Source organism: Dermacentor variabilis, chromosome 6 (assembly GCF_050947875.1).
Source record: "Dermacentor variabilis isolate Ectoservices chromosome 6, ASM5094787v1, whole genome shotgun sequence".
NCBI lineage: Eukaryota > Metazoa > Arthropoda > Arachnida > Ixodida > Ixodidae > Dermacentor > Dermacentor variabilis.
In genome coordinates, this window is record NC_134573.1 from 97,732,161 (window position 1) to 97,759,812 (window position 27,652).

General features: G+C 46.8%; 1 protein-coding gene across 3 annotated transcripts in view; it reads left to right on the plus strand.

Moving 5' to 3' along the window:
• LOC142584940 (uncharacterized) overlaps window positions 1-27,652 on the plus strand; it is a 139,667-nt gene that overhangs the window by 51,919 nt on the left and 60,096 nt on the right. For 2 of the 3 annotated variants that reach the window (XM_075695306.1, XM_075695304.1), the window contains exon 2: window positions 23,646-23,782. In XM_075695306.1, coding sequence (XP_075551421.1) covers window positions 23,724-23,782 — 59 coding nt within the window. In that variant the 5' untranslated portion in view covers window positions 23,646-23,723. Of the gene's footprint in view, window positions 1-3,423; window positions 3,473-23,645; window positions 23,783-27,652 lie in introns of all 3 variants that reach the window. The other variant, XM_075695305.1, reaches the window with a different exon arrangement.

Here is a 27,652-nt window from a genome sequence, read left to right on the forward strand (position 1 = left end):
ATTTTTTAAATATAAGTGGAATTTGCATACATAAGCTCGCCCTCGCAATATCATGATACATTATGTGTAGCAGGATTGCTATATGTAAGAAGCAGGCCGCTTGATTAGCCCTACAACACACCACTAAATTTTTTATAAGACCCGCCGTGGTTGCTCAGTGGTTATGGTGTTAGGCTGCTGAGCACGAGGTCTCGGGATCGAATCCCGGCTGCGGTGGCCGCATTTAGATGGGGGCGAAATTCGAAAACACCAGTGTACTCAGAATAGGTGCACGGTAAAAAGCCCCGGGTAGTCGAATTATCTGGAGTCCTCCACTACGGCGACCTCATAATCAGAAAGTGGTTTTGGCACGCAAAACCCCATAACAGAATTAAACAGTTTTCATAATTTCACGTCAATGCGCAACGTATTTGTTCCAAGTTAAGGTAAATAAAAGTGTTAGTGAGTCGATGGAAGAGCGGGCTCATGACCTCGTCCTCGGATATCAGAAAGTGAATACAGGACTCGATGCGCTCCTAGAAGTCGGCTATGCTTATTGTTACTGAATGATACTATGGGAAAGTTTTGAACGTAGGTATTGTGCAAACAGCGTACTTATATTTCTTCAAAGCCTTCAACTACTCCTAAGAAGTCATAGTAAAATATTTAGCGCGCACAATTGTGAAGGGGGACAGACGAGCGCTTCACTGTGTCCTTGTCATTTGTGTGCGCAAAATATTTTACTATAAATTCGTACCAACTGGCCAAACTATCAGTTGTGCTACTCTTAAGAAGGTTCACCGTGGTAACGTTTCGTCTGCTGCTGGAGTACAGATTGGTGGGGCTGGGGTACGTTTCAGAAGGGGGCAGGCGCACCTAACCACATCAACACACCAGCAGCAGGTGACATGGACATGTCCGCTAGGTGGACACTTACAGAATAGCCCTCAGATGTCCTCTTGGCAATGTCATTGTGAATAACTGATATGAAGGGATACATTTATGCATACTCGCTTTATGAAACATCGTAATCGGCCTCTATTGCATAGATTAAGGCGAAAGCCTTAAGTGGCTCGTTGCAATAGTTGATACGTTAAGAACGCGACGTCTTCTCGAGTGGTACAGATATGTCGTCATCAGCAATGGCTCATACTCACGTAAGCAAGCAAAAAATGCAATGGCTGATAACCCCTTAAAGCAGAGGCTACAACCGCTCAGCACAGTTAAGCGAACAGTTGATACGTTCATTGAAATAGCCACTAGTACATACCAGAACAGCCTACATTTCAATAAATAACAAGCTCAAAACAAGCATCCGAACGATCACTAAAGCATTGCATAGGCCCTCTTCGAATAACGCTAAGGCCGATGATGCTCGCCAAGAGAGAAACGTGGTTCGACATGCGAAGCGGCGGAAGCAAGGCGTTCGACCACGAGTGCTGCTTTCCCCTACTTAGAGAATGCAGCGTAATGTGGAAGCGAAACGCCGTTGGTGCGAGTCTGATCCCGTTATACGAGCGCGAGAAGCCCCAGCTAAAGTGGCACAAACGAGCCAAAGAAGCCGAACTGCGAAAGCAGCAACGCGACGAGGCGAGAGGGCAACGTAGACTGGAGGCTGAGATAAGCAGAAGCTGGCAGACAACGGCTTACCGCACGTTTACTTCACACTACGGCTAGTTATGCCTTGCGTTATGTATTCTATATTATTGGCCAAACAGATAGCCCTTACTGCGAATGCGGCAGTGTAGACGAAAGTGTAGAAACTCCCGCCTCCGTAATGCCGCACATATTTTGTGGCATTCCAAGTGGTTACGCCATGCAAACTCACAAGCTACAATTCGCAAATTCCAATATATGCCGTAAACTAAATAATGCAAAATATATTTCGTGGATTTTTGGTAATTAGTTGTATATCCGTTGGAATTTCTCGTGCAAGTAATTTCTGACTCTCTCAATAATCCAGTTCAAGCACTACAATTATAGTTCAATATTGTGGCTGCTTGCGGTGTTGGCCACACACAACGCAACACTTTTAAACGAGCAAATAGACTAGGACGGTTAAGGAATTATGTTATCTGCAACAGACTATATTTAAAACTCCATAAAACTTAGAAATAACTACCTTGTATGTGTGCACTCTATGTATTTACCCCTGATGAAAAATTATATTATCGGTATTTCGGCACCAGAAACTCCCTTCCCTCTTTATGCATATGAATAAAAAAGGCATCATCATAACTTATCGGTTTATAGTTAGCCACTCTTTTTTAGTATTAACAAACAAGACTGTTATTCACATTATGTAGCAAAGAAGCCACAAAAAGCCTAAGATTACCTCATGACATCTTTTTGCTGTTCTGATGTCATGAACATTGCATGGTAAAGCTGACGTCCCCTAACATATCCAGCATGGCCTTTTTCCGGACTCCCATTGCATTCCACTAAATTATTGAATGTGTGGACAGTTAGCGTCTACTTTAGGTGTCTCCTTATTTCAAGGGTTCATAGCGTATTTAAATTGCAGCCGCATCTCTTCCATGATGGGGATGAACAGGTTTTCAGCCCGCCGTGGTTGCTCAGTGGCTATGGTGTCGGGCGGCTGAACATGAAGTCGCGGGATCAAATCCCGGCCATGGCGGCTGCATTTCGATGGGAGCGAAATGCGAAAACACCGGTTTACTCATATTGAGGTGCACGTTAAAGAACCCCAGATGGCCAAAATTTCCGGAGTTCTCCACTACGGCGTGCCTCATAATCAGAAAGTGGTTTTGGCACGCAAAACCCCATAATTTTTTAAAAGCTTTTCAATGCCTGAAAATTTTATTTTTCTTCCATTTTCTTGCTGCTTGTTCACTTTCCAGGAAAGATACATTGAATTTCTGAAATTACTACAGCGCTGACTATTTGATATAGGGGAACGCAAGTTCAATTTGCTTCAGCGGCTTATGAACTGCTACTTGGTATCCTGCCCTGATACTCTTACTTTATTATTCCTCTCAAAGCAGACAATGAAACAGTAACTGCGAATCTTATAAAATACGATGAATATATTCTGCTCGCAAAACTTGCAGCCCCGTATACACAAATTCTCTTTAAATGAAGTGTGCCTGTAACGTGCATGAATGTTAATGCAATACTATGCCGGAACAAACGTGACTTTAGAAGCGAGAGGCTCATTATCTTACTCTCACTAGTTTAGCAGATCTCAAGTGAAATCGGAGCAACACGAGAAACACTGCACCCAGAGAACAGGGCAAGTTTTCAAAACGGTTTCCAGCAGGAGATCACATGCATGTTAATAATCAGGTTGTTGCGAAATGCGCAGACATTAACAAGCCTCCTTTATGTAAACTTCATAACGTTCACATAAGAAGCCTTTGACTTCCATTGAACTTAAACAGGCCCATAAAAGTAACGAGTGCACTTGCTGTAATTGTGTTGCAGAAAATTGACTGTAATTATAGAACAATTTCAAAATCTGTGTCTTGAAGAGGTGAGTCTAGTTACTTTTTACTTACCAACGGCGTGTTCATTGTTGTGGCGACTTTTATGCCTCTAGCCCACTTTGTCCAAGATTTACATGTTTAAACTTCGATAATGTGTCACTAGCCGACATGGGAAGCTTGTCTAAAGCATTTGACTTTTACTAGAGACGCTAGTCTTTCCTGAGTTCAGATTCCAGGGGATGTGCGTGAGGGAGCGTGGATAGAAAAGTAGCGCGTTATGAAGAGAGACTACTAGACGAACATTTGTGCCTCATCTTTGACGTAGTAGTTCTGTGGAAACCCGCAAGGTGGAGAAGTAATTATTAAAAGGAAAATCAGACATCGACCCGTTCGTAACAGTTCCTACTAAGGAAACGCCACACAGGTTCCTCGAAAGAAAAGCCTCAGAGTCCTGGTCCGGGAATGGAACCCGGGAACACCGTCCCGGGTGGGATTCTTATTTAGGAGTGACTTAAGCAGGAATAGACATGTATAGGAAGTAAGAAAGTAGGCGAATAATGCACTTTGAAGCTTAAGGCAAAATTTACACAAAGCAACCTCTGAAGTTAGAAACTTGGCCTATAGAACACTGGTCAGACAAATCATTGAGTACGCGAAAACTGTCTGCGATGCTTACACACAGAAAAACCGTAATAAGCTGGGAAGGATTCAGTGGTTAGCTTCTCGATTCATCTTCAACAAATATGGTGAACTTCACTCCCCTTCAAACTATGTCAGTTTGAAAATCTTTCCAATTTAGAACCAAGGACTAAGTATGATAGGCTGAAGTTCCTGTTCCTTACTATCCATATTGAAATAAAAATATTAGGATGAACTATTTTGAAATTTCTGCTAATTAATCTTCTAGACATCGCCAGAGCATGTAGATTCCCCCTCTTGTAAACCGTAACGACACATTTAAATATAACTTCTTTGCCAGAACGATAAAAGAGTGGAACATGCTTCCAGATTTCGTAGTCCAGTCTGCCTCCTTTATTAATTTTCTGAGTAATTTGCATGCCGTTATCTATTCCGAGAGCGCGGTGCGTTAATCATCTAACTTTGTGAATAATCCTATTTTATGATTCCGTTATCATCTGTGTATGTTGTTCTTATTTTACGTGCCTCAAGGGATATTGATTGGTTTTTCTGCCTGCTTTATTACAGTGCATATGCACTGCACTTTCTTTTTTGTACGCTGTATTCAGATGTATTGTGCGCCCTGCCTGAATCAGATGTGTTGACATTGCTTGTTTTATTTTTTTTCTCCACTCCTGTAATGGCCCTAAAGAAAGCGCTGACAATATCAACAAAGAAAGAAAGAAAAAAGAGAGAAATAATGTCACACGATAAACCGTTGACGTGTCGAAGAGTTGTCCCCTACGCTGTATAAACGACGTATATGCTCACATAACGGTGATGTGTACCCCGGGTGTTTATTTCTGCATGGTGTTTCCTTTCGCTAAAGGAACGTAAGTGTCTTCTGACAGGCAGGACGGTCAAGGTCCCTTAAACTCGAACCTTCTTCAAATGCCACTCTTGACGTATTGGATGACGTATATACGTAAGCAAAATGATGAAGTAGCAGCCAGTCGACTAAGTATATAGCATGCTATCTCCCGCGCGGCTAATAAGGGCATACACAGAGCATCTTGCGCCCCGGTATATCTGGTTTATCGATACCCTTCGCTCTCATAGCGTCACTAAAATGAATGCTCTGCTGTATGCATGTATATTTCCGCTGTTGATTGGTGCCCTTGCCTACCAGCGAAATCAGATTACTGGCCATGGAACCTTAGGACAGCTTATCATCGTAAGATTGCTGCACCTTCAAAGGCCGAGCCCTTTGTGCTCGGTTTATTGCTCATGCAATGTCTACACAGTGTTTAAAAATTGTTATTGTGCCGCTAAACGTGCACAACGTGCCGCGGTTCTTACGGTTCTTCAAATTGGGCCTCTTCTTTTGTGGTTCACTACATCGCTACTACTTAGAATTCAGCAGCCTTAGAAATGCGTTCAGATTGCGAATATCTTCTTGTTGATTCTTCGTGAGCGTAGTAGAATCCTGCGCGAGCTGAAAATTTGCCAGCTTAATCTCCGCTGCTGCATCTTAAATAGCAGTCTGTAATCGGTGTTCCTTTTTTTACTTGTATTAGAGGGCTGACATTACTGAATTAAGGTTTGCGCCCATTATTATGTAGCATAAGCATACTTAGACAGTTTGGACGTATCCTTGCAGGATTGTATCCGTCGCTTCCTACAGGCAGTTCAGCGCTGCGCTGCATCGTATTTTAGCCATTCAGGTGTACTATTCTTTATAATTGTTCGCACGTTATTTCGCGCTCTCTTATGCTTTTTTATAGCCTACTTGCAGCATTATCCTCAAATTACAATTTAAATTCCTTTGCATACCAGTTATACCATATCCGATTTGTTAGCAGTTCTTGACCGCATCGTTACCTCACAAGAATTACTTTTGCACAATACAAATCAGTCTCGTCTAATATTGGTCACAAACCTATGATTTTAAAATATCAGGTAGCAATATGAGTGGGGTTCAGAGCTTCCGTCCTCTTCGAATACCAGTCATTCCGCTGTATACTTCCGCCTTGCGAAGTACAATGGTTTCAAGTTAGCCTAGAATTGTTGGCGGAACAAGGAAGAATAAAAAATTGGTGCCATTATCATGTCACTTTCACGCGCCAGCGTACAAGTTTCACCGGTGAACTCGGCGACCCGATGTTTGAAGCCGTGAAGGAAGCGTGCGCCGGAGGATGAAGGCGCCTCGAGGTGGAGAAGAGAATCGCGCTCAGAGAAAAGTACGAAGGAATGCACTGACTGCGTTAAAGTTACTGCATGTGCTTCCTACGGGAGCGGACTTGTTCATAGGTCAGCCATCATGCCTACCAACGCATTCACGTTAAACAGAAAAGTCACTCCTCTCAAATGCAAAAACGGCGCGGCACAGCGGTCGAGTGTGCTTGCTCGTTCATTGCACGTCCTTGGCGGCAAGGAGACTTTCACACCGAAGAAAAAAGGGAAACTCGATGAAATACCCACTTTAGATAAAATGGATGCATCAAGTTCTTCGTTGTGAGTCACTGTCGGCAGAAACACTTATTTTATTTTTTTAAGCATAACAAAAATCAAAGAGACACTATCCTAGATAGAGTCAGTTCTATAAATCGTTCGTCACACGTTGTTTTTGACACAGTGCTTTGAAAGATAAAATAGGCAAGTTCAGAAAACAATGACAGCGCATAAAACGAGTGTTAGAAATTTTCTGTGCTTCGTGCTTTACAAAAAAACGCAAGCTAAGTAGAATTTTGCGCAGATTGAGGTAGGGTAATAGACGCTACATTCGGTTTCAACTGTTGTACCTCGAAGTTCGATGGACTACGACTGACTATATACACTGTATAGCACTGCCCTGCTATATTCGCAGGGTCAATTTTTATATTTGTGTTCTCACGCGCACATTTGTGTCTGGTTCCTGTACAGTTTTTTCAGCGGCTAACCAGCTGTTACATAGCGCGAGAGGAACCATACGTGTCTTGAATGTTATCGCCTATTCTCAAAGCAAAAATATTGCTAGTGATATTTGTACTTACTCTATATGATCATATGTCATGTTCGACGCGAATAGGTTTGTGCATTATAGCAATATAGCCATTAGCCATTATACCCATCTAGGTCCTGTATGTGGGAATATATCTCACCTAATAGAATATTTTCGGCATCATTCCCGAAACCCTTAATGCAGCACATATGGATCCCACTAACTCGTGATTCTTGTCTATCCAATTATTTCCGGTCCACAAATACGTTACGCCCAGCAGAGTCTTTCTTTCCACTATTGTACCTGATAACGAAATATGCTCGGGAAATTTTCATTTTACTCTTTTCCATTTGGTTCCCTGATGGATGAGCATTCCAACTCCCCATCCCTTCCTTTCCGACTTCCTTCTGTTCCACCCTTCGCAATCATCATAATCATCATCATCAGCCTGGTCACGCCAACTGCAGGGCGAAGGCCTCTCCCATACCTCTCGAACTACCCCGGTCATGTACTAATTGTGGCCATGTTGTCCCTGCAATCATCGTAATCTCATCCGCCCACCTAACTTTCTGCCGCCCCCTACTACGCTTCTCTTCCTTTGGAATCCAGTCCGTAACCCTTAATGACCATCGGTTATCTTCCCTTCTCAATACATGTCCTGCCCATGCACCCCTCCATTTCTTTTTCTTGATTTTAACTAAGATATCATTAACTCGCATTCGTTGCCTCACCCAATCTGCTCTTTTCTTATCCCGTAACGTTACACCCATCAAACTTCTTTGTATAGCTCGTTCCGTCGTTCTCAACTTAAGTAGAACCCTTTTCGTAAGCCTCCAAGTTTTTGCCTCGTACGTGAGTACTGGTAAGACATAGCTGATATACACTTTTCTCTTGAGGGACAATGATAAGCTGCTGTTCATGATCTAAGAACGCCTGCCAAAGGCACCCCAGCCCATTCTTATTTTCCTCATTATTTCAGTCTCGTGTTCTGGATCCGCAGTCACTACCTGCCCTAAGTAGGTGTATTCTCTTACCACTTCCAGTGCCTTGCTACATATCGCAAATTGGTGTTCTCTTCCGAGACTGTTAAACATTACTTTAGTCTTCTGCAAATTAATTTTTAGACGCACCCTTCAGCTTTGCCTCCCCAGGTCAGTGAGCATGCATTGCAATTGGTACCCTGAGTTACTACGTAAGGCAATTGCATCAGCAAATCGAAAGTTACTAAGGTATTGTCCATAAACTCGTAACCCCAATTCTTCGCGATCCAGGTCTCTGAATACGTCCTGTATACACGCTTTGAATAGTATTGCAGGGATCGCGTCTCCCTGCCTGACGCTCCTCTTGATTAGGATTTTGTAGCTTTCTTTATGGAGGACTACAGTGGCTCTGGAGCCGTTATAGATATCTTTCAGTATTTATATATACGGCGCGTCTACACGCTGATTCCGTAATGCCTCTATGACTGCTAAAGTTTCGACTGACTCAAACGCTTTCTCGTAATCAATGAGAGCTCTATAGAAAGGTTAATTATATTCCGCAGATTTCTCTATCACCTGACTGATAGTGTGAATATGGTGTACTGTTGAGTAGCCTTTACGGAATCCTGCCTTGTGCTTTGGTTGACAGAAGTCTAAGGTGTTCCTGATTGTATTTGCGATTGCCTTCGTAAAATACTTTATAGGCAACGGACAGTAAGCTGATCGGTCTATAATTTTTGAAGTTTTTCGCGTCCCCTTTCTTATGGATTAGGATTTCGTTTGGGTTCTGCCAAGATTCCGGTACGCTCAAAGTCATGTGGCATTGCGTATACAGGGTGGCCAGTTTTTCTAGAACAATCTGCCCACCATCCTTCAACAAATATGCTGTTATCTGATCCTTCCCAGTTGCCTTCCCCCTTTGCATAGCTCCCATAGCTTCCGTTACTTCTTCCGGCGTTACTTGTGGGATTTCAAATTCCACTAGACTATTCTATCTTCCATTACCGTCGTGGGTGCCACTGGTACTCTATAAATCTCTATAGAACTCCTCAGCCACTTGAAATATCTCATTCATATTAGTAATTATACTGCCGGCATTGTCTCTTACCGCATACATCTTATTCTTGCCTATTCCTAGTTTCTTCTTCACGGCTCTTAGGCTTCCTCCGTTCCTGAGAACTTGTTGAATTCTATCCATATTATACTTCCTTATGTCAGCTGTCTTACGCTTGTTGATTAACATGGACAATTCTGCCAGTTCTATTCTTCCTGTAGGGTTAGAGGCTTTCATAGATTGGTGTTTCTTGATCAGATCTTTCGTCTCCTGCGAAAGCTCACTGGTATCCTGTCTAACAGAGTTACCACCGACTTCTACTGCACATTCCTTAGTGATGCAAATAAGATTGTCGTTCATTGGGTCAACACTAAGGACCTCTTCCTTAGTGTTGACCCAGCCGAATACCTGTTCTCTAGCTTGATCCGCAATCGCACTATTTTCCCTCTTACAGCTAACTCATTGATCCGTTTCTTATGTACAAATTTCTTCCGTTCCCTCCTCAAGTCCAGGCTAATCCGAGTTCTTACCATCCAATGCTCACTGCAGCGCACCTTGCCGAGCATGACCACATCTTGTATGATGCCAGGGTTAGCACAGAGTCTAAGGTCTATTTCATTTCTAGTCTCGCCATTCGGGCTCCTCCACCATCCACTTTCGGCTATCCCGCTTGCGGAAGAAGGTGTGGCGGCCTCACGTTCGCACAGCAGCAGCCGGACCCCCTTTTTCACTTTGTAAATATCTTATCGTGGAGTGTGGCTAAAAGGGAAGTGGTGTGAGGGTACGCAACCGAGCCTTAAAGGCTGGACGAGCACAAAAATAAATTTAGTTGTTGCTTGTTGTTCAGGGACACATCACTCTCTTCTATCTGCGGATTTCCAGCCGCGCTCGCGTCCCCCGCAACATTGGTGACCCGGACGAGCAGCAAGTGCTATGGCCACACCTCAAGGCACCGAAATTCCGACACTCTTCGGCGTCGACGTCGAACTCTGTTTTGGACATCGGAGCCTACATTGTGATTCATTCCGGTAGAACCACAATTAACTGCATGGCGCATCACAGCAGATTCCACGAAATACCATTAGGTAGTGAGCAGTCTGACCCCAATCAACCGCCAGCGAAATTCGAGACCTGTTGCTTTCCCCTCTTGCAGACAACGTTTATAAGGAATTGAAGCGAACACTCATTCGCAGGGTCACGCTGACCGAAAGCCAACGGCTACAACAGCCTCTCCGTGATGCCAACCGCGGCGACAGAACGCCGAGCCAGCTGCTGCGTCATATGTAGCAATTATTGGGCAGCAAAGTGGATGGTCTTGACAGCCTGCTGCTCTACGAAATATTTCAGCAGAAAATCCCCCCCAACGTCAGAATGGTTATGACTGCCTGAAATGAGAACGATCTATCCAAGCTGGCCGACCTAACCGACAAGCTCATGGTGGTAGCTCCCACATCTGTCGCGGCCGTCACAAGCAAACCATGTCGACATGAGCAGCTTAGAGAGATCAATAACGAAATATCGCGCCTCGTGGATTCCGTGGTAGCGCTCTATACCGCGTCACGGTGAACGAATCAGAGTGCTCCGCAGTCGCCTATGAAACGCGAAAAACTATGTAGATACCAGCGCAAGTTCGGCATTGCTGCACGCAAATGCGTACCACCCTGCGAGCCCTCGTGAAACGCCCCGGGCAGCCGCTGAGGGCAACCAGCGTTTATGCCATTCAAGAACGTCGCTCGTCCGTCTTTTTTCTAACGTACCGCAACAGCGGTTTCTGCTTCCTCGTCGACAAAGGCGCAGAAGTCAGCCTACTTCCAGCATCACCCGCGGACAGCAAGCGCCCTAATCCATCGCCTTTGAAAGCAGTCAACAACACGGCCATCGCCACGTATGAAAACCGCTCCTTAACCGTTAGTCTGGGCCTCCAGAGAACGCTACGATAGATTGTCACAGCAGCCGACGTGAAAGTCGCCATTCTCGGAAGAGATTTTCTGCGCAACTTCGGGTTGTTAGTCGACGTGCGTAACTGGTGGTTACAGGATCCAGTTTAACAAAGCGATGTAAAAGGCAAGCCTTCAAGACATACGCCGCTCAGCCCTATGCTGATCAATTTCGCTTCCATAATGAGCGAATTTTCGGACACACGCTCGCCAAGTGGGATCCCCAGTAAAATGACTACTACATGACTACTACTGGACCGTCGGCTCACGCTCGACCTCTTCGATTGTCGCCTGAGAAACTGGTAGTAGCACGACAGGAATTCGACCATATGTTGGAGGTGGGTATCATGCAACCTTCTTCCAGTCCTTGGGCATTTCCCCTTCACATGGTTCCTAAGCGATCATAGGGTGAATGGCGTCGCTGCAGAGACAATCGAGCGCTGAACAGTGTTACAAGGCTCGACAGGTACCGCGTGCCACATATTAACGGCATACGGGCAGGTTTGCATGGGGCGAAAAGTTTTGCAAAAATTTATCTCGTGCCGACATACCACCAGATACCTGTGTCACAGGAAGACGTCCCCAAGACTGCAATCACTACACCCTTTGGTCGATTCGAGTTCAAGCGCATGCCATTCGGCCTTCGCAACGCGGGTCAAATATTCCAAAGGTATGTTGACGGTGTTCTACGGGGCCTCAATTTTTGTCACAACTACATGGACGACTTGCTTATTGCGAGCACCACTCCAGAAGAGCATGAAGAGCACCAGCGGATAATTTTTCGGCGTCTATCTGAGCACAGCGTTATCGTCAACGCGGTCAAGAGTGAACTCGGTGAGACTTGAAAAATTATAGACCGATCAGCTTACTGTCCGTGGCCTACAAACTATTTACTAAGATAATCGAAATAGAATCAGGAACACCTTAGACTTCTGTCAAGCAAAGGACCTGGCAGGATTCTGTAAAGGCTACTCAACCATAGACCATATTCACACTATCAATCACGTGATAGAGAAATGTGCGGAATATAACCAACCCTTATATATAGCTTTCATTGATTACGAGAAAGCGTTTGATCCTGTCGAAACCTCAGCAGTCACGGAGGCATTGCGGAATCAGGGTGTAGATGAGCCGTATGTAAAAATACTGAAAGATATCTATGGCGGCTCCACAGCCACCGTAGTCCTCCATAATGAATGCAACAAAATCCCAATAAAGAACTGCGTCAGACAGGGAGATACGATTTCTCCAATGCTATTCACAGCTTGCTTACAGGAGGTATTCAGAGACCTGGATTGGGAAGAATTGGGGATAAAAGTTAATGGAGAATACCTTAGTAACTTACGATTCGCTGACGATATTGCCTCGCTTAGTAACTCAGGAGACCAATTGCAATGCATGCTTACTGACCTGGAGAGGCAAAGCAGAAAAGTGGGTCTAAAAATTAATCTGCAGAAAAGTACAGTAATGTTTAACAGTCTCGGAAGAGCACAGCAATTTACAATAGGTAGCGAGGCACTGGAAGTGGTAAGGGAATACATCAACTTAGGGCAGGTAGTGGCGGCGGATCTGGATCATGAGACGGAAATAATCAGAAGGATAAGAATGGGCTGGGGTGCGTTTGGCAGGCATTCTCAGATCATGAACAGCAGGTTACCATTATCCCTCAAGAGAAAAGTGTATAATAGCTGTGTCTTACCAGTACTCACCTACGGGGCAGAAACCTGGAGGCTTACGAAAAGGGTTCTACTCAAATTGAGGACGACGCGACAAACTATGGAAATAAGAATGATAGGTGTAACGTTAAGGGATAAGAAAAGAGCAGATTGGGTGAGGGAACAAACGCGAGTTAATGACATCTTGGTTGAAATCAAGAAAAAGAAATGGGCATGGGCAGGACATGTAATGAGGAGGGAAGATAACCGATGGTCATTAAGGGTTACAGACTGGACTCCAAGGGAAGGGAAGCGTAGCAGGGGGCGGTAGAAAGTTAGGTGGGCGGATGAGATTAAGAAGTTTGCAGGGACGGCATGCCACAATTAGTACATGACCGGGGTTGTTGGAGAAGTATGGGAGAGGCCTTTGCCCTGCAGTGGGCGTAACCAGGCTGATGATGATGATGATCATTTCGAGCTCGGGAGTACGGCCACACCCATATTAAGTGCAGGCCATTCAAAATTTCGCCCTGCCAACCACGAAACGCCAAGTACGTGAATTTTTCGAATTGCTAAACTTCTACCGCCGCTTTGTGCCTAAATGCGCCCATATCATACAACCGCTTCACGGACTGCTCAAGGCAAAGCAAGGATCTTCGAGTGACCTGCCTTGGTGCGAAGAAGCGAAAATGGTTTTCAACCAAAGCAAGCAGGCCTCGGCAAATGCGGCTCTCCTGACCTACCCACGGCCAGGTATTGCCCAGTGTTTAATGGTCGATGCCTGAGACATAGCCATCGGCGCGTTGTTGGAACGACACACGCGGCGCCGTGTTGCGATGGCACCCTCCCCCCCATGGCAACCAACTGCATTCTTCTCGAGCAAGCTGGGACCTCCTGAGCGCCGCTACAGCACCTTCGACCGCGAATTCCTGGCCGTCTACTCGAGTACACGCAAATTCCGCCATTTCTTAGAAGGCGTCGTTCTTCCTTTTAACCGACCATAAGCCGCTGACCGCTCTCCGCTGTATGCGTTCGCATGGCGGCACGCATACGGCCCGTGAACTTCGGCAACTGGCATACATCTGTGAGTTCACGACAGACATCCGCCACGTAAAAGGGAGCGATAACGTCGTTGCCGACGCCCTGTCGCGGAACGATATAAACGTCGTCGACGGTCCAGAAGGAGTTGAGTTCGACGCACTGGTGGAAGCCCAAAGAGAAGACGACGAGCTAAAAAGCCTCCTAACAACAAAACGGCCCTCAAGCTACAGTGGATGCAGATTCCGGGATCAGGTGACCAGATTTGTTGCAACACCTCCACGGGCAACCCACGCCCCTTCGTGCCTGGCAATCTACGTCGCCGCATTTTCCTTTCTGCGTGTTTTTTGAGATTTGGATTGTCGGAGACTGCGTGGAGACGGACACGTAGATAACGGCAGCGCAGATCCAGACAATTTGAAAATATTTATGCATGAAATGATGACGTTAGTTACCCAAAGGTTAACGGAATTTCAACAACTATGCACGAAGGACTTCGAGAAACACAAGGTATTCGTGGCGGAACAGCTTAAGGCAGTCTCGAAGGCTGTTCCAACCAAAAAACGCGCAATTGCGATAGGAGCGGGTTCGGCAAAAACTAAAATAAGCCACTGCGTAACAGAATCCGACGGCTCGGACACGGAAGCGTAACGGGCTTAAAATAAGAGTGGGCAACATGGCTAATCACGCTAAGAAATCACAACGATTACAAAATTCAGACCAATTAGAGATATGGCAATGGAACTGCCGCTCCTTCTCCAGGAAAGCAGCAGTGTTCCACCAGTTTATCAAAAACTCCGGAATCGCTCCGGATGTAATATGTCTGCAGGAGGTGGGGGCCAAGCCGGTCAAACTGCAGGGATACTACACTGAGCGATCCTCAAAATTCGATGGTCGCCACGCTGGTGAGCAACTCGATAAACGCTCAATTATTAACACTTCCGCAAACTGAGGGAGAGACTAATTCCATTGTTATCAGTGTGATGCCAAGGAAACGAAGTAAAGCACACACACTAATCACAAATCTGTACAGTCCTCCCAAATGCAAAGGGGACGACCTACCCCACATTCTCTCAGCAACAAAAGATTTAGCGGGCACCAGGGATAAGGCGGTGATAGTGGGTGACTTCAATGCACCCCACATACTATGGGGATACGCGAAAACGTCGCCCAAAGGGTTCCTACTCGAGCGCACCGCAAAGGCCTTGGGCTTACGGGCAATAAATCAGATCGGCAAACCGACGCGCACAGGTAACAGCGTCAGCAGAGACACGGCGCCCGACCGTGCCTTTACAGTTAACATCAGCGACGCACAATGGGTTTCCTTTGACGAAAATTTGGGAAGCGATCACGACATAATCCGAATAGCGCTCTCCACGCCCAACATACGGAGAAGATTAGGAATGACTAAATTAACTGACTGGCCTCGTTATAGACAACTCCAGAGAGCGCTGGAGGAGTCGGATACCGCCCCGACCAACATGCGAGAATGGACTGAATTCCTTCGACGAGCACACGGGGACACCACTAAAGCCATTGAGCGTACAGCGGAGGCGCCGGTGATAGACTCTCACCTGGTCAGCTTATGGGAAGAGAGGCGGAAACTGGCCAAGAGGTGCAAAAGGCAACGTCTAAACAAACACCTGAGACAACGCATCGCTCTCTTGGCAGAACAAGCCCAAGGCCATGCCAACGAGCTCGCTAAAAACGAGTGGGTGACGTTCTGTGGAACCCTGTCAGGAACTCTTGGAACGACCAGTACGTGGCGAATACTACGAAGCATGCTAGACCGGATGAGCACGCGTACTGAGAATAACAAGAAGCTCCAAATTATAGCAGACAACTTCGACGGTACAGACCAAGATCTCGTCCATGCGCTTCAGAAAAAGTACATAGGACCCTCACCTGCCACAGGATCGTCGTACGCGAGGAGACAATACGCGGGGGAAGCGAACCCTAAATTAGACGAAGCTATAACGTACGCGGAAATGTATGAGGCGGCACAATCCGCGGTTAAAAACTCGGCACCGGGCCCAGACTCGATCACAAATGCAATGATTCGAAACATGGATTCGGTAGCACTAGCGAAAATCACAAAGACATTTAATAGCGAGTGCTGGGCCAAGGGAGACTTGCCCCAAGAGTGGAAATTGGCTAAAATAATCATGATCCCCAAACCAAAAAAGAATCCCTCCATTGATACACTACGGCCGGTGTCGCTCACGTCCTGCCTAGGTAAGCTCTATGAAAGGGTTATCCATAGCAGATTGCAGCGATACCTGGAAGAGCGGAGCTGGTTCCCGGACTCCATGATAGGATTTCGCACGGGTTTCTCTTGCCAGGACGCGTTCCTCCTACTTAGAGATGAAATTCTAACTAATATACCGTACGGCGACGAGAGACTAGTCCTAGCACTAGACCTGAAAGGAGCCTTCGACAACATCTCTCACGCCGCAATATTGGAGGAACTCGAACTCGCGGGTTGTGGTGAGCGCACATACAATTACTTAAGAGCGTTTCTTTCCAATCGCGAGGCGAGCATCAGTATAGGCCAAATAACTTCGGATTTATTTAAAATGCCTGACAAAAGAACACCTCAAGGAGCTGTTTTATCTCCTCTTCTCTTCAACATAGCGATGTGTCGCCTCGCGCGCGATCTGGATCGGATACCCGACCTAGGTTACACGCTCTACGCGGACGACATCACGCTGTGGACGAGCAGAGGTTCACTAGGGGATAAGGAATATACGCTCCAAAGCGCAGTATTAGCGGTGGAGAAGTTTTCTAGATGGAGTGGCCTGAAGTGCGCACCCGAAAAATCTGAGGTTATCCGGATACACGCGAAAGGCTACAAATCCAGAGGATCCATTATCATCGTGGTTGAGGGCCAATCAGTCCGAGAGGTACCCACGATGCGAGTCCTGGGTTTGTGGCTTCAGAGCGACGGGAGAGCAGTACAGACACTCAAGACCCTCAAATCCACAGCCAACAACATAGCCCAAATGATACGTCGCGTGACGTATCGAAAAGCGGGAATGCGAGAAGACGATACCCTAAGGGTCGTACAGGCCTTAGTGGTTAGTCGAATAACGTATGGCTTACCGTACCAAATCCTGAACAGGGAGGAGGAAAAGCAGGCTAACACAATAATCCGAACCGCTTTCAAAGCTGCTCTGGGCCTGCCTAAATGTACTTCAACGGAGCGCATGTTAGCTTTGGGAGTGCACAATACTTTCGACGAACTGAGGCAAGCCACCCTGATGCGACAGAGGGAGCGCCTCAGCTTCACAAAAACTGGTAGGGCAATATTGGCTAGACTGAATATCCCAGCATACCCCATTTATCTCACAGAGCAGGCCGTGGATCTCCCTCTTTCGATGAGATCCAAAATTACAGTAGTCCCAATTCCAAAGAATATGCATCCCGAGTACAACAAAGAAAGGCGCAAAGCACGCGCACAACACATTCAATCAGCGTACTCTAATAGCCATAGGTACAACACGTACTACACGGACGCAGCTCTGTATGCCGAGGCGACCGGGCAGCGCTACCAAAGGAGGTACGCCCTGGCAGTCGTGAACACTATCAGCCAACAGCAAATTACCGCGTCGGCCGCGGCTGGATCTCCCACCTCGGCTGAAATATTAGCAGTGGCGATCGCACTCGCCCACGCGGAGCGTTCGCAAAGAGACTCGGCCGTGGTCACGGACTCCCAGGAGACATGTCGCATGTTTCTCAAGGGGCACGTGACTGCGGCTAGCCTTGCGATAATTCCCAAATCCTTCAACCACCATCATCGCCTACTCTGGTGCCCGGGCCACGCGGGGGTACAGGGGAACGAAAAGGCTAACGCGTTAGCTCGAGGGTTCACTAACCGAGCGACGGCGTCCTCTTCTAACCCCAACCACCCGCACTATCCCTCACAAAATTCCACCAATTTAAACGCCAAAGACATCCTTGCTCATCAGCGTGGAGTCCGCAGAAAATACCCGCCGCCCCACCCAAAACTTCACGGGGAAGAGGCCGCCGATTGGCGTAAAATACAGACCGGGGTGTTCCCCCATTTAAAATTGCTAAACGCCATGTATCCCACTCGTTATAGGGCCAACTGTCCTTGGTGCGGTGGCATACCTACCCTAATACACATAACCTGGGAGTGCACTAAGCACCCTCATAGGCTAAATACCAGTAGGATAATGGAGCAGTGGGAGGCACAGCTCGCCCGCTCCGACCTGGCAGGACAAAAGTCCTTAATTAGCCAGGTCAGGCAGGCGGCAGAGGCCAGTGACGCCCTGGACTGAGAGGCTCCGACCACCCTCCTTCAAATCTTTACAATTGCAATAAAGTTTCTCTCTCTCTCTCTCCTTTCTATTCACACGCCATCGCACCCTGGAGTCAAAGCTATGCAAAAGTTGCTCACAGCAAGGTTCATCTGGCCAAGTATCAACCGAGACGTGAGTTGCTGGGCAAGAGGATGCATACCGTGTCAGCGAGCCGAAATTCATCGACATACTGTGACCCCGTTAGCAGCGTTCGCGCCTGCAGACGCGCGTGTCGACCACGTACACCTCGACATTGTCGGACCTCTGCCGCCTTGCCAAGAACAAGCCTATTTACTGGCGTGCATTGACAGATTCGCGCGCTGGGCGGAGGGAATACCTATAGCGTATATCACTACTGACACGGTTGACCACACCTTCCTGCACCGCTGGGTTGCTCGTTTCAGTGCACCATCTGTAATAAATAACCATGGAAGGCAGTTCGAATCATCACTTTCGGCCAGCATTACACGTTTCATTGGTGTTTCTCGCCTCAGAAGAGCTGTCTATCACTCGATTAGCCACGGCATGGTGGAGCGCTTCCACTGCTAGTTCAAGTCTGCGCTCGCCGCAACAGAATAGCGCAGCTGGAAGGAGGCACTACCACTCATCTTCCTGCGAATCAGGGCAGCTGTCAAAACAGACATCGGCTGCAGTCCAGCCGAACTGGTCTAGGGTACGACATTACACCTTCCAGGAGAATTCTTCAGGGGCACCCGTAAGACGGTTGCACATCCACCGCAGCCTACGCATTTAGGCTACGAGACATAATGAAACACCTTCGGACGACGCCACCGCGACGGGCAGTGGCACGCACGGTGCACGTACGATCAGAACTCGTTTCGTGTACACACGTGATTTGCGCCATGACGCAGTTCATCAGCCACTCCACACACCGCATAACGGGCCAATCCGAGTGCTGAGTCGAGGTGAGAAGCAATTCACAATCGAAGTGCGCGGTCGTCACGAAGTGCTGTCACTCGATCGGCTGAAGCCAGCGCACGTTGAAGAAGCAGGCACAGTTTCACATGAACCGTCATCTCTGACACCACCCTCCAAAGCTCTTCTCCTCCAAACACGCCAAGTCACAAGGACACGCACTGGACGAGTCTCCAGGGCGCCCTGTCATATGGACGTGTGAACAATTTAGATCGTCCTATGAACGTTCGTTAACTCACTAGAAGGGGACGTGATGTGGCGGCTTCACGGTCACACAGAAGCAGCCAGACACCCGTTCCCCTTTTTCACTCGGCACAAATCTTACCGCGTAGTCTGCAGGAAAGAGAAGTGGTGCGATGGTGGGAGTGCGAGGGTGGAAAGGAAGGTTGCGAGTGAGGGAGTGCGTTACCAGTTCTGGTCACCGGGATCAAGCTACACTCCAGGCTTGTTTATGCAATTTTTTTAGCACGCGAAGATTTTTAATCCGGTGGAAAATAGCGCGGCACCGGGATTCCGACCACGGTCCTCTTGCACGCGAGGCGGATGTTCTACCTCTACGCCACCGCTGCACCTTCGCAAACATAATTCTCAGTTACTCGGGCCTCTTCCCAGTCTGTAAGGTGCGGCACTGTATCCGCATACACCCCTATTTCTTCTCTATTTAACTGATCCGCTATGTCTGCCAACTTTCCTTTCTTTGGAGGCCTTGCATGCTGATGTAGCCTATTGCATGGGGAGCTCTCTTTGTTGTTTTCCTCCTTTAACTGTTATTGACGGCGATGCTATTCTAAGGTTCCCCTAGAGGACCTTCTTCATTACTACTACGTACTCTGGCCTTCTGAGCCCCCGTGGGCCTCTGAACGAAAGCAACAGCGCAACCAGGAAGTCTCCAGTCCACTTCTCGTCCAAGTCTGTAATTGAAGTCGATTCGCCTCGTTGAAAGCTACCAAACCTCACCTCCATTTTTACTTAGACAACCTCGACACCTTTCTCTCGGCTCAGTTTCCATATCGCCGTATTAGCAGCCACTACGGCTCTTTGTACGTAACTGTCACGTGCAGGCACTTCTGGCACCGTGCACACCAGGATCTGCAACTTAGGCGACAGCTCGCGCAAGTCGTCCACCCCTTTCGCCAAGGGCTGGGCTAGTACTGTCCCTTTCCTCTTTCGGCCGTCATTTAGCCCACCTGCTACTGTGACAAAGTTACGCAGGTGACCATTTCCCGAGAGCTTTGCTATCGCCCGATCCTTGACAGAACCCAGTATCCGCCCTGAAAATTTCCCTAGCGCCACTCTTTTATCGCCTTTAACCATCTCCAGAATTGCTTCTGAGCACCTAGCCAGATTTAGGTCGCCATCGATAATCCCCATTTAACTCTCTCCTTCCTCTCCCTGCTTGCTTTCGTCCTTTTCCGCGTGTTTCGGACTTGACACGAGGCAATGAGTCCTGCGTTTCTGCTTTTATCTCCTCAAGGCAGGTATCGCTCTTTGCAGCTACCCCCTCACTACGTTGCACGCAATCCCCGTATTTTGCTGGCATTCCCTTTCCTGTCACGTCGGGGAACTGTGTTTCATTGTCACGATCATTCTAGTTCACAACGGCGGCCCTATTCATCAATGGCGGCCCTGTCCGTGCATCACGCTGCATATTTAGCTCATTTTTGCGCTCTTCGGCCTGTTTGGCAAGCTCCTCCTGGTAAGCTTCCTTTTTCTTCAGCCTAGCATCGACATCAAAGTGTGGGCCAATTGACTGGATTCTCTCACCATTCTCATCCAGCCCACGCTTTTCCGGCTTTCTTCCCATGTATCGCACGGCTTTTCCTAATCTAAATACGATAATACTATAATAACGCAGAATACGTGCCTTCTAACTAAAACCGATACGCACAGTACCTAAATCCATAGAATGCCACAAGGCAGTTCTCACCAATGTTTCAAAAGGAATCAATGCCGCATAGACTTAAGGTATGCCACTTTTTCGAACGGGTTCAACCACGCGTCACGCTATCAATTTCCTACCAAAGCAATATTCCGATACCAAAGTACACACACACTAAAACCACTACTACCTACTAATCTTGCCACTTCCAAGCTACTATTTAAAGTCTATAAAGAGTTAACGTCCCACCCGGTTGCCATGTGTGGAATGAAGCACGTGGCACGAAAAGACTCTGTGACTATCCTGCAAAACCAAATATACACGAAGCACACCCGCGCACACAAAAAGAAGAGAAAGAAAGAGAAACTACCCAATTATTATTTAAAGGCTAAAAACCAGCAAATCAAAAACAAAAGCAAACTCAAAGCACGCACAAAAAATTTATGATTTCGTCGCCGCCACAGAGCCCTAGAAAACACGTCTATCAACGACAATATCTCACGCTACTACTGGAGTGCGCGGCGCAGCAGCGCCACCTAGAGGAAAGTCTAGGTAGAGTTCAACGAAACAGCGAAGGAGACAGGAGGCGATGCATGGAGGATTAGGAGAGTAAGCGAGGCGCGCAAGGTTGACCGTTTGCCTCCCCCTGCCCCAATTTTGAAAATTGCACTGTTGGCGGGACATTGGCAAATCCAACAAAATAACAGCCAAGGCGAAGTCTAACTTAACCATATCTGAAAACGTAAAATAAGCGTTGGTTTTGATAATTTGCCGATCTGAAATAATCAGTGTTGTCATTTTAGAAATTTGTCGCTAGATTCCGGGACATTATTTTCTGTTTAGTGGCAAAGCTTTGTACTTGGTGAGTGGCGACGTTTAGGCAACTTGAATCAAGAATTGGCAACATTTCAGCCCCTTCGAAGCCAGGAAAGTTGCTTCAAAAATATCATTCTTGAATCCGCTTTATTATTCAAAATCTATATGTAAGCGACCACGACATACTGCACGACGCGTACGCTCCGTGCATGATGAATAAATGGTTTCCTTCAGTATAGAAGTCCACATGGTAGTGCTTTTTACATTGCAGTGATTATCACAGACTTCACATCGCGCTCACAAAATCTATGTTGTTTTTATTCTTTCCCAAACCGACTTTAATGGTTGCAAACGCCGCTGATTCTGCGGTGTTACTAAATGCATTCGATTGGTTAACGTTCGGAAGCGAAGCAGTAAACTATTTGATAAAAACCAATTGAAATTAATTTAGCGCTCATATTTAGAACGCAGCACGTTAATAACTCCCATCGGATACATAGAAATGCGCAGATATTGATGCGTCTAATCTTGTTCACGTGAATCGGTTTCTTAATTGAGCCATTTGCATGAAACAAATATAACTTTAATATCACCTCTCTGCGGATTGTTTTGCACATTTGACAGCATTAAATAACTTCTGTAGGGCGTCGCGAATTCACTTAGTAGGTTGAAAGTTAAGAAGGACCCTCATTTATTTGCATATTTTATTTCCACCTATTTATTGCTGTTGTTTAGAGTCGGTGGTTCGGTCATATCAAAAGTTCTATTTTCTTGGCAAACATCCTGCATAAGCCCAAGTAATTCAAATTTGAAAATGGCTTATAGCGCACCGAAAGGACGAATTAAAGCTATGAAATCAATTCCACGTTTTTTCGTACAGCCTACACAGCTACAAAATTTCACGGATGCCTGCTGGATAATATTGAAACACCCCGGGGTATTGGTCCACAATGAGTAGTGGTTGACACGACAAAAAGAGCAGTTTTTTAGTTAGCCACAAACTGTTTAATTAAAGCCCGTTGGTATAGCAGTGCCGGTGCACCTGCACATGTGAACCATTGCTGCGCAAATTGATCCATTTCTTCGGATGATTTTACAACAAAGGCTTGCCGTCATTTGCAGCATTCATTTGAAACGACCATTCTCCAGCGTCTGGTATTGCTGCTGTTGTTTCGCTATAAAAGTGGCGCATAATTTATTCACATTGTAGTGATCTTTGATGTGTGGGAGTTGATGCTTGTTTCCCTTGACATGCTAATCTGCGTAATGAAAAGTATATGAAAACTACATTTTCATACTGTCGTGATAATATTTGTGCACTGGTTATGCAGATGACTTTTGTGTTATTCCGTAACACAACATAGCCGTGTATAAAAGTACAAATTCAGGTGTGCTTCCGTGGATAGAAATTCTGCGAATGTCACCATATTTTGTCGTCACCTTACATCACCTTATCTGCACTAGCAAATTCAACACTCTGGTACTTTCACTATATGGTGGGACAAAGAAAAACAAGCTACAGCTTTAACGCAATGCATTATAAGCACTAAATGGCCTCCAATATAAGATTGAGCTCCATTTCTACGCAGTGCCTCCCCAAGTGACCAGTCTCATGGGACGGGGCATTTCTCTTTTACATTCAATTTCACAGCACAAGCTCTATTCTTTAGGATCCTTATTGAGTGCAAGAATGTTACTATTGCTTTTTATGATTTTCGCGCACATTCCTCAACGGAACATCACAGCGACAACTTGCTGCTGGGTAAAAGTGCTATAAAATTAATTACGCCCTCATCACCTGTTTTTCTATCAAATTCAAATTATGCGCCTTTAATTATTTTTGTGCTTTAAAAAATAACGTTAAATTTGTAAAATGTACTCGTGGCTTTCGTAGTGGCTTTCCATTAGTAAGATTTTGGTTCGCTGTGTCTGGTTTCTTCCTATTTCACTTGTGCTAAGAGCCTATCATGGACTTGAAGGAAATACAGTTTTATTTCTCTTCCAGGCACTTAACACATCTGATCCTGTTTGGTTGCTGAAGCGATCATACAGCAAAGAAAATGAATCATGTATCTATACAAAAATGGTGTTTCTTAACGGCTCCGACTATGAATTTACCCGATATTATAGTGCTGGAGGCAAGTAAGTAAAAGAAACTAGATTTGTATAGCAGTCTTTGACTACACTCCCTTCAAAAGTGTTTGAAAAAACAATTTGTCAGTAACAAACGGCTTGTATTTCAGTGATTACTTTTTTTCTGTAAAAAGGTGGGAGGTTCATATTGTATTGACAATTGTTCCTTGAAGAAGAAATGAATATCACAGCTTGATTGGCAATTCGGGTGTCGTATGTATATTTATTTTGCTTACGGAATCCAGTCATACAGACCTTCAGCTACTATTGTTACATCTCATATGAAGAACTAAAAAGTACGGGTCACAATGACTGATTTGTAGAGCACAAAATTGATTCACCGACAAAGATAAACATGCGAATCATTTCGACTAAACAAAGGCAAGATAGACACCACTAATACACTTACATCGGAAAACACGCTGGCGACGGTAAACATCTGAGTAAATACAATCTTACCAGATTTGAGGCACGCTACACTAGTGGTAAATATTTAATTCGCAAACAACAGTTAAGCAAAAAATATTTCCTCATCAATTTTTGATGTAGGCCGGGAACAAAGATAATTTAGGCGGCCCTAGCTGCTCATTATACATTTATACCTGAACTCCTCTGTTTTCCCGCCAAATTACCGTGCATGAAGTAATATATTAGTATGCGATGGTCAGCTTGCTGACACATTAATAACTTTTATTTAGAGGGGCAGAAAATTATTACTTTTGTACTTGGGCAGGTTAATAGTTGATAATTTTACGTAGCAAGACGCAGACAAAAAGCTATATACAAGTATATTTACAAGAAAATATGGCGCAGTTGGCCAAGAGGCAACAGCCCGCACAAGCCTCCAATCGTCGTCGTCGTCTTCTCACTCCTCGCCTCTTCGTCATTGTAAACACTCTTCCGTAGCACTATCCCCGCCGGCAAAAGCGCCCTCCCGGAGCGACTAAAGGTCGGACTCGGAAGCAGTGTAGTAGGCCTTGACCCTACTGACGCACACGACATCACTAGAGGCCAGAGTAGAGGACGAAGTTGAGCTCGCACGAGCAATTTCGTACGTCACAGGCGTCACCTGGCGCAGCACGTGGTAGGGCCCTGTGTATCGCGAAACGAGCTTTTGGGAAAGTCCGACGTGACGAGAGTGCGACCAGAGGAGCACGAGCGCACCAGGCGAAAACCGTACGCCACGGTGGCGGGCGTTGTACTGACGTTGCTGAGTGGTTTGTGAGGTTGTCAGTCGAGCACGGGCAAGCTGGCGTGCATGGTCGGCGAGGGCGATGGCGTCGCGCGCATACCGGCTTGTTGAGATCGCAGCAGGAGGAAGTGCCGTGTCATGGGGCAAGGTAGGTTCGCGACCGTACATTAGGTAAAATGGAGATTATCCGGCGGTGTCATGCCGGGAAGAATTGTACGCAAATGTGACGTAAGTAAGGGCAATGTCCCAGTCGTGGTGGTCCTCGGAAATGTACTTGGACAGTGTATCGATAAGAGTACTGTTTAACCGCTCTGTTATGCCATTGGTTTGAGGATGGTATGAGGTAGTCAGCTTGTGTTGAGTGGAACAGGAATGCACAATGTCGGCGATAACTTTCGAGAGGAAGTTACGACCACGGTCAGTAAGCAGGTGTCGCTGGGCGCCATGAAGTAAGATAATGTCACGGAGGAGAAACCCGCGACGTCAGTGGCGCAACTGGTAGGGAGAGCCCGAGTGATAGCGTATCGGGTGGTGTAATCAGTTGCGACGGCTACCCATTTGTTCCCAGATGATGACGTGGGAAAGGGACCGAGGAGGTCTAACCCAACACGGAAGAACGGTTCCACAGGCACGGTGAGCGGCTGGAGATGACCGGCAGGTAGCACCTGAGGTGTTTTGCGACGCTGGCAGGGATCAGAGGAAGCAACATAGTGTCGGACTGAGCGATCGAGACCAGGGCAATAGAAGCGGTGACGGACGCGGTTGTACGTGCGGGTTACCCCAAGATGTCCTGCAGTGGGTGCGTCATGCATTTCAAAGAGCACAGTCTGTCGTAGATGTTTTGGCACCAAAAGAAGAAGTTCAGATCCGTCAGCGAGCAAGTTCCATCGGTACAGAATGCCGCCCTGAAGGACATATCGGCGAACGGATGCGCGGGTAGGTGTAGAGTGCAGACGCTCGATGAGTGCTCGCAGCGATAGGTCTCGGTACTGCTCATCGGCGATGTTAGCGAAGGCAGACAGAGAGAAAATGCCGCTGGCGGTAATACTATCGGCATCGTCAGGCTCGTTTACCGGGTCGCGAGACAGGCAGTCAGCGTCCTTGTGAAGTCGGCCAGATTTGTAGGTGACAGTATACGAATATTCGTGGAGGCGTAAGGCAAAGCGACCAAGTCTTTCTGTAGGATCTTTCAGTGAGCATAACCAGCAAAGCGCGTGATGGTCTTTGACAACGGAATAGGGTCCGCCATATAAGTATGGGCGGAACTTCGCAACCGCCCAAACTAGGGTCAGACACTCACGCTCAGTGATGGAATGGTTGCGCTCGGAGGGTGAGAGGTGCCTGCTGGCGTAAGCGATAACACGGTCGTTGGCACGCTTGCTTTGGGCCAGTATTGCGCCAGTTCTGTGACCGCTGGCATAGTACGGACTTCGCTAAGCGCAGAAGGATCGTAATGGGCCAGAACTGGAGGCGTTGTGAGAAGGTCGATTAGATGCGAGAATACAGAGGCCTCGTTATTGCCCCACTGAAAAGGGGCGTATTTATTCAAAAGCTCGGTTAGTGGTAGTGCTATGGCTGCAAAATTTTTCACGAAACGGCGGAAGTACGAACAAAGGCCGATGAAGCTGCTCACATCAATGACACACTTCGGAACAGGGAAGTGCGTAACAGCATGGATCTTGCCTGGGTCCCCTTGCACTCCGTTCGCGCCAACGAGATCCCCAAGGACGGTAATCTGGCGATGGCCGAATTGGCACTTCGATGTGTTGAGTTGCAGACCGGATCGATGAAAAACGTCCAGGACTGCTGAGAGGCGCTCGAGGTGCGTAGCGAACGTTGGGCAGAATACTATAACAGCGTCCAAGTAGCACAGGCACGTCGACAATTGAAACCATGAAGAAGGGAGTCCATCATGCGTTAAATAGTAGCAGGAGCGTTACATAGACCGAGCGGCATCACTTTGAATTGATAAAACCGTCGGGCGTTACAAAAGCAGTCTTCTCGCGGTCGAGATTGTCCACGGCACTCTGCCAGTAGCCGGAGTGAAGGTCAATAGAGGAGAAGTAGCGAGCACCGTGGAGGCAGTCAAGGGCATCATCAATCCGAGGTAGGGGATACACGTCCTTTTTGGTAACCCTGTTAAGGTGCCGATAATCCACGCAAAAGCGCCATGAGCCATCCCTCTTTTTTACCAGTATAACAAGTGGCGCCCATGGACTGCATGACGGTTCAATAATGTTCTTGGCAAGCATTTTGCAAACTTCTGCGTTAATAACTTGACGCTCAGCCGGTGACACTCGATATGGGTGGCGATGAATAGGATGGGCATTGCCGGAAATAATGCGATGTTCAAGAGCTGTAGTTTGGGCCAAAGGACAATCGTTAAAGTCAAAAATATCGTGGTAGGAAAACAGAACGCGGTAGAGCTCACGAGCATGCTCGGAAGGCATGTCGGGCGCAATTATTTTCTGTAAGTTGGCGATGGTACAAGTTGCCTACTGCGATGGTAGAGGAGGATCAGCTGAATTGTCGTCTACTGCAATAGATGCTACTGAGTGATCATCGAATGAGCAAAGCTGGGCCAGAGACATCCCGCGTGGCAGCACTTGTGTCGTCAAGCGAAAATTAACCGCATTATTAGACACATATAGCATGACAGTTTACGTTCCATCGCTTAAACAAATGCA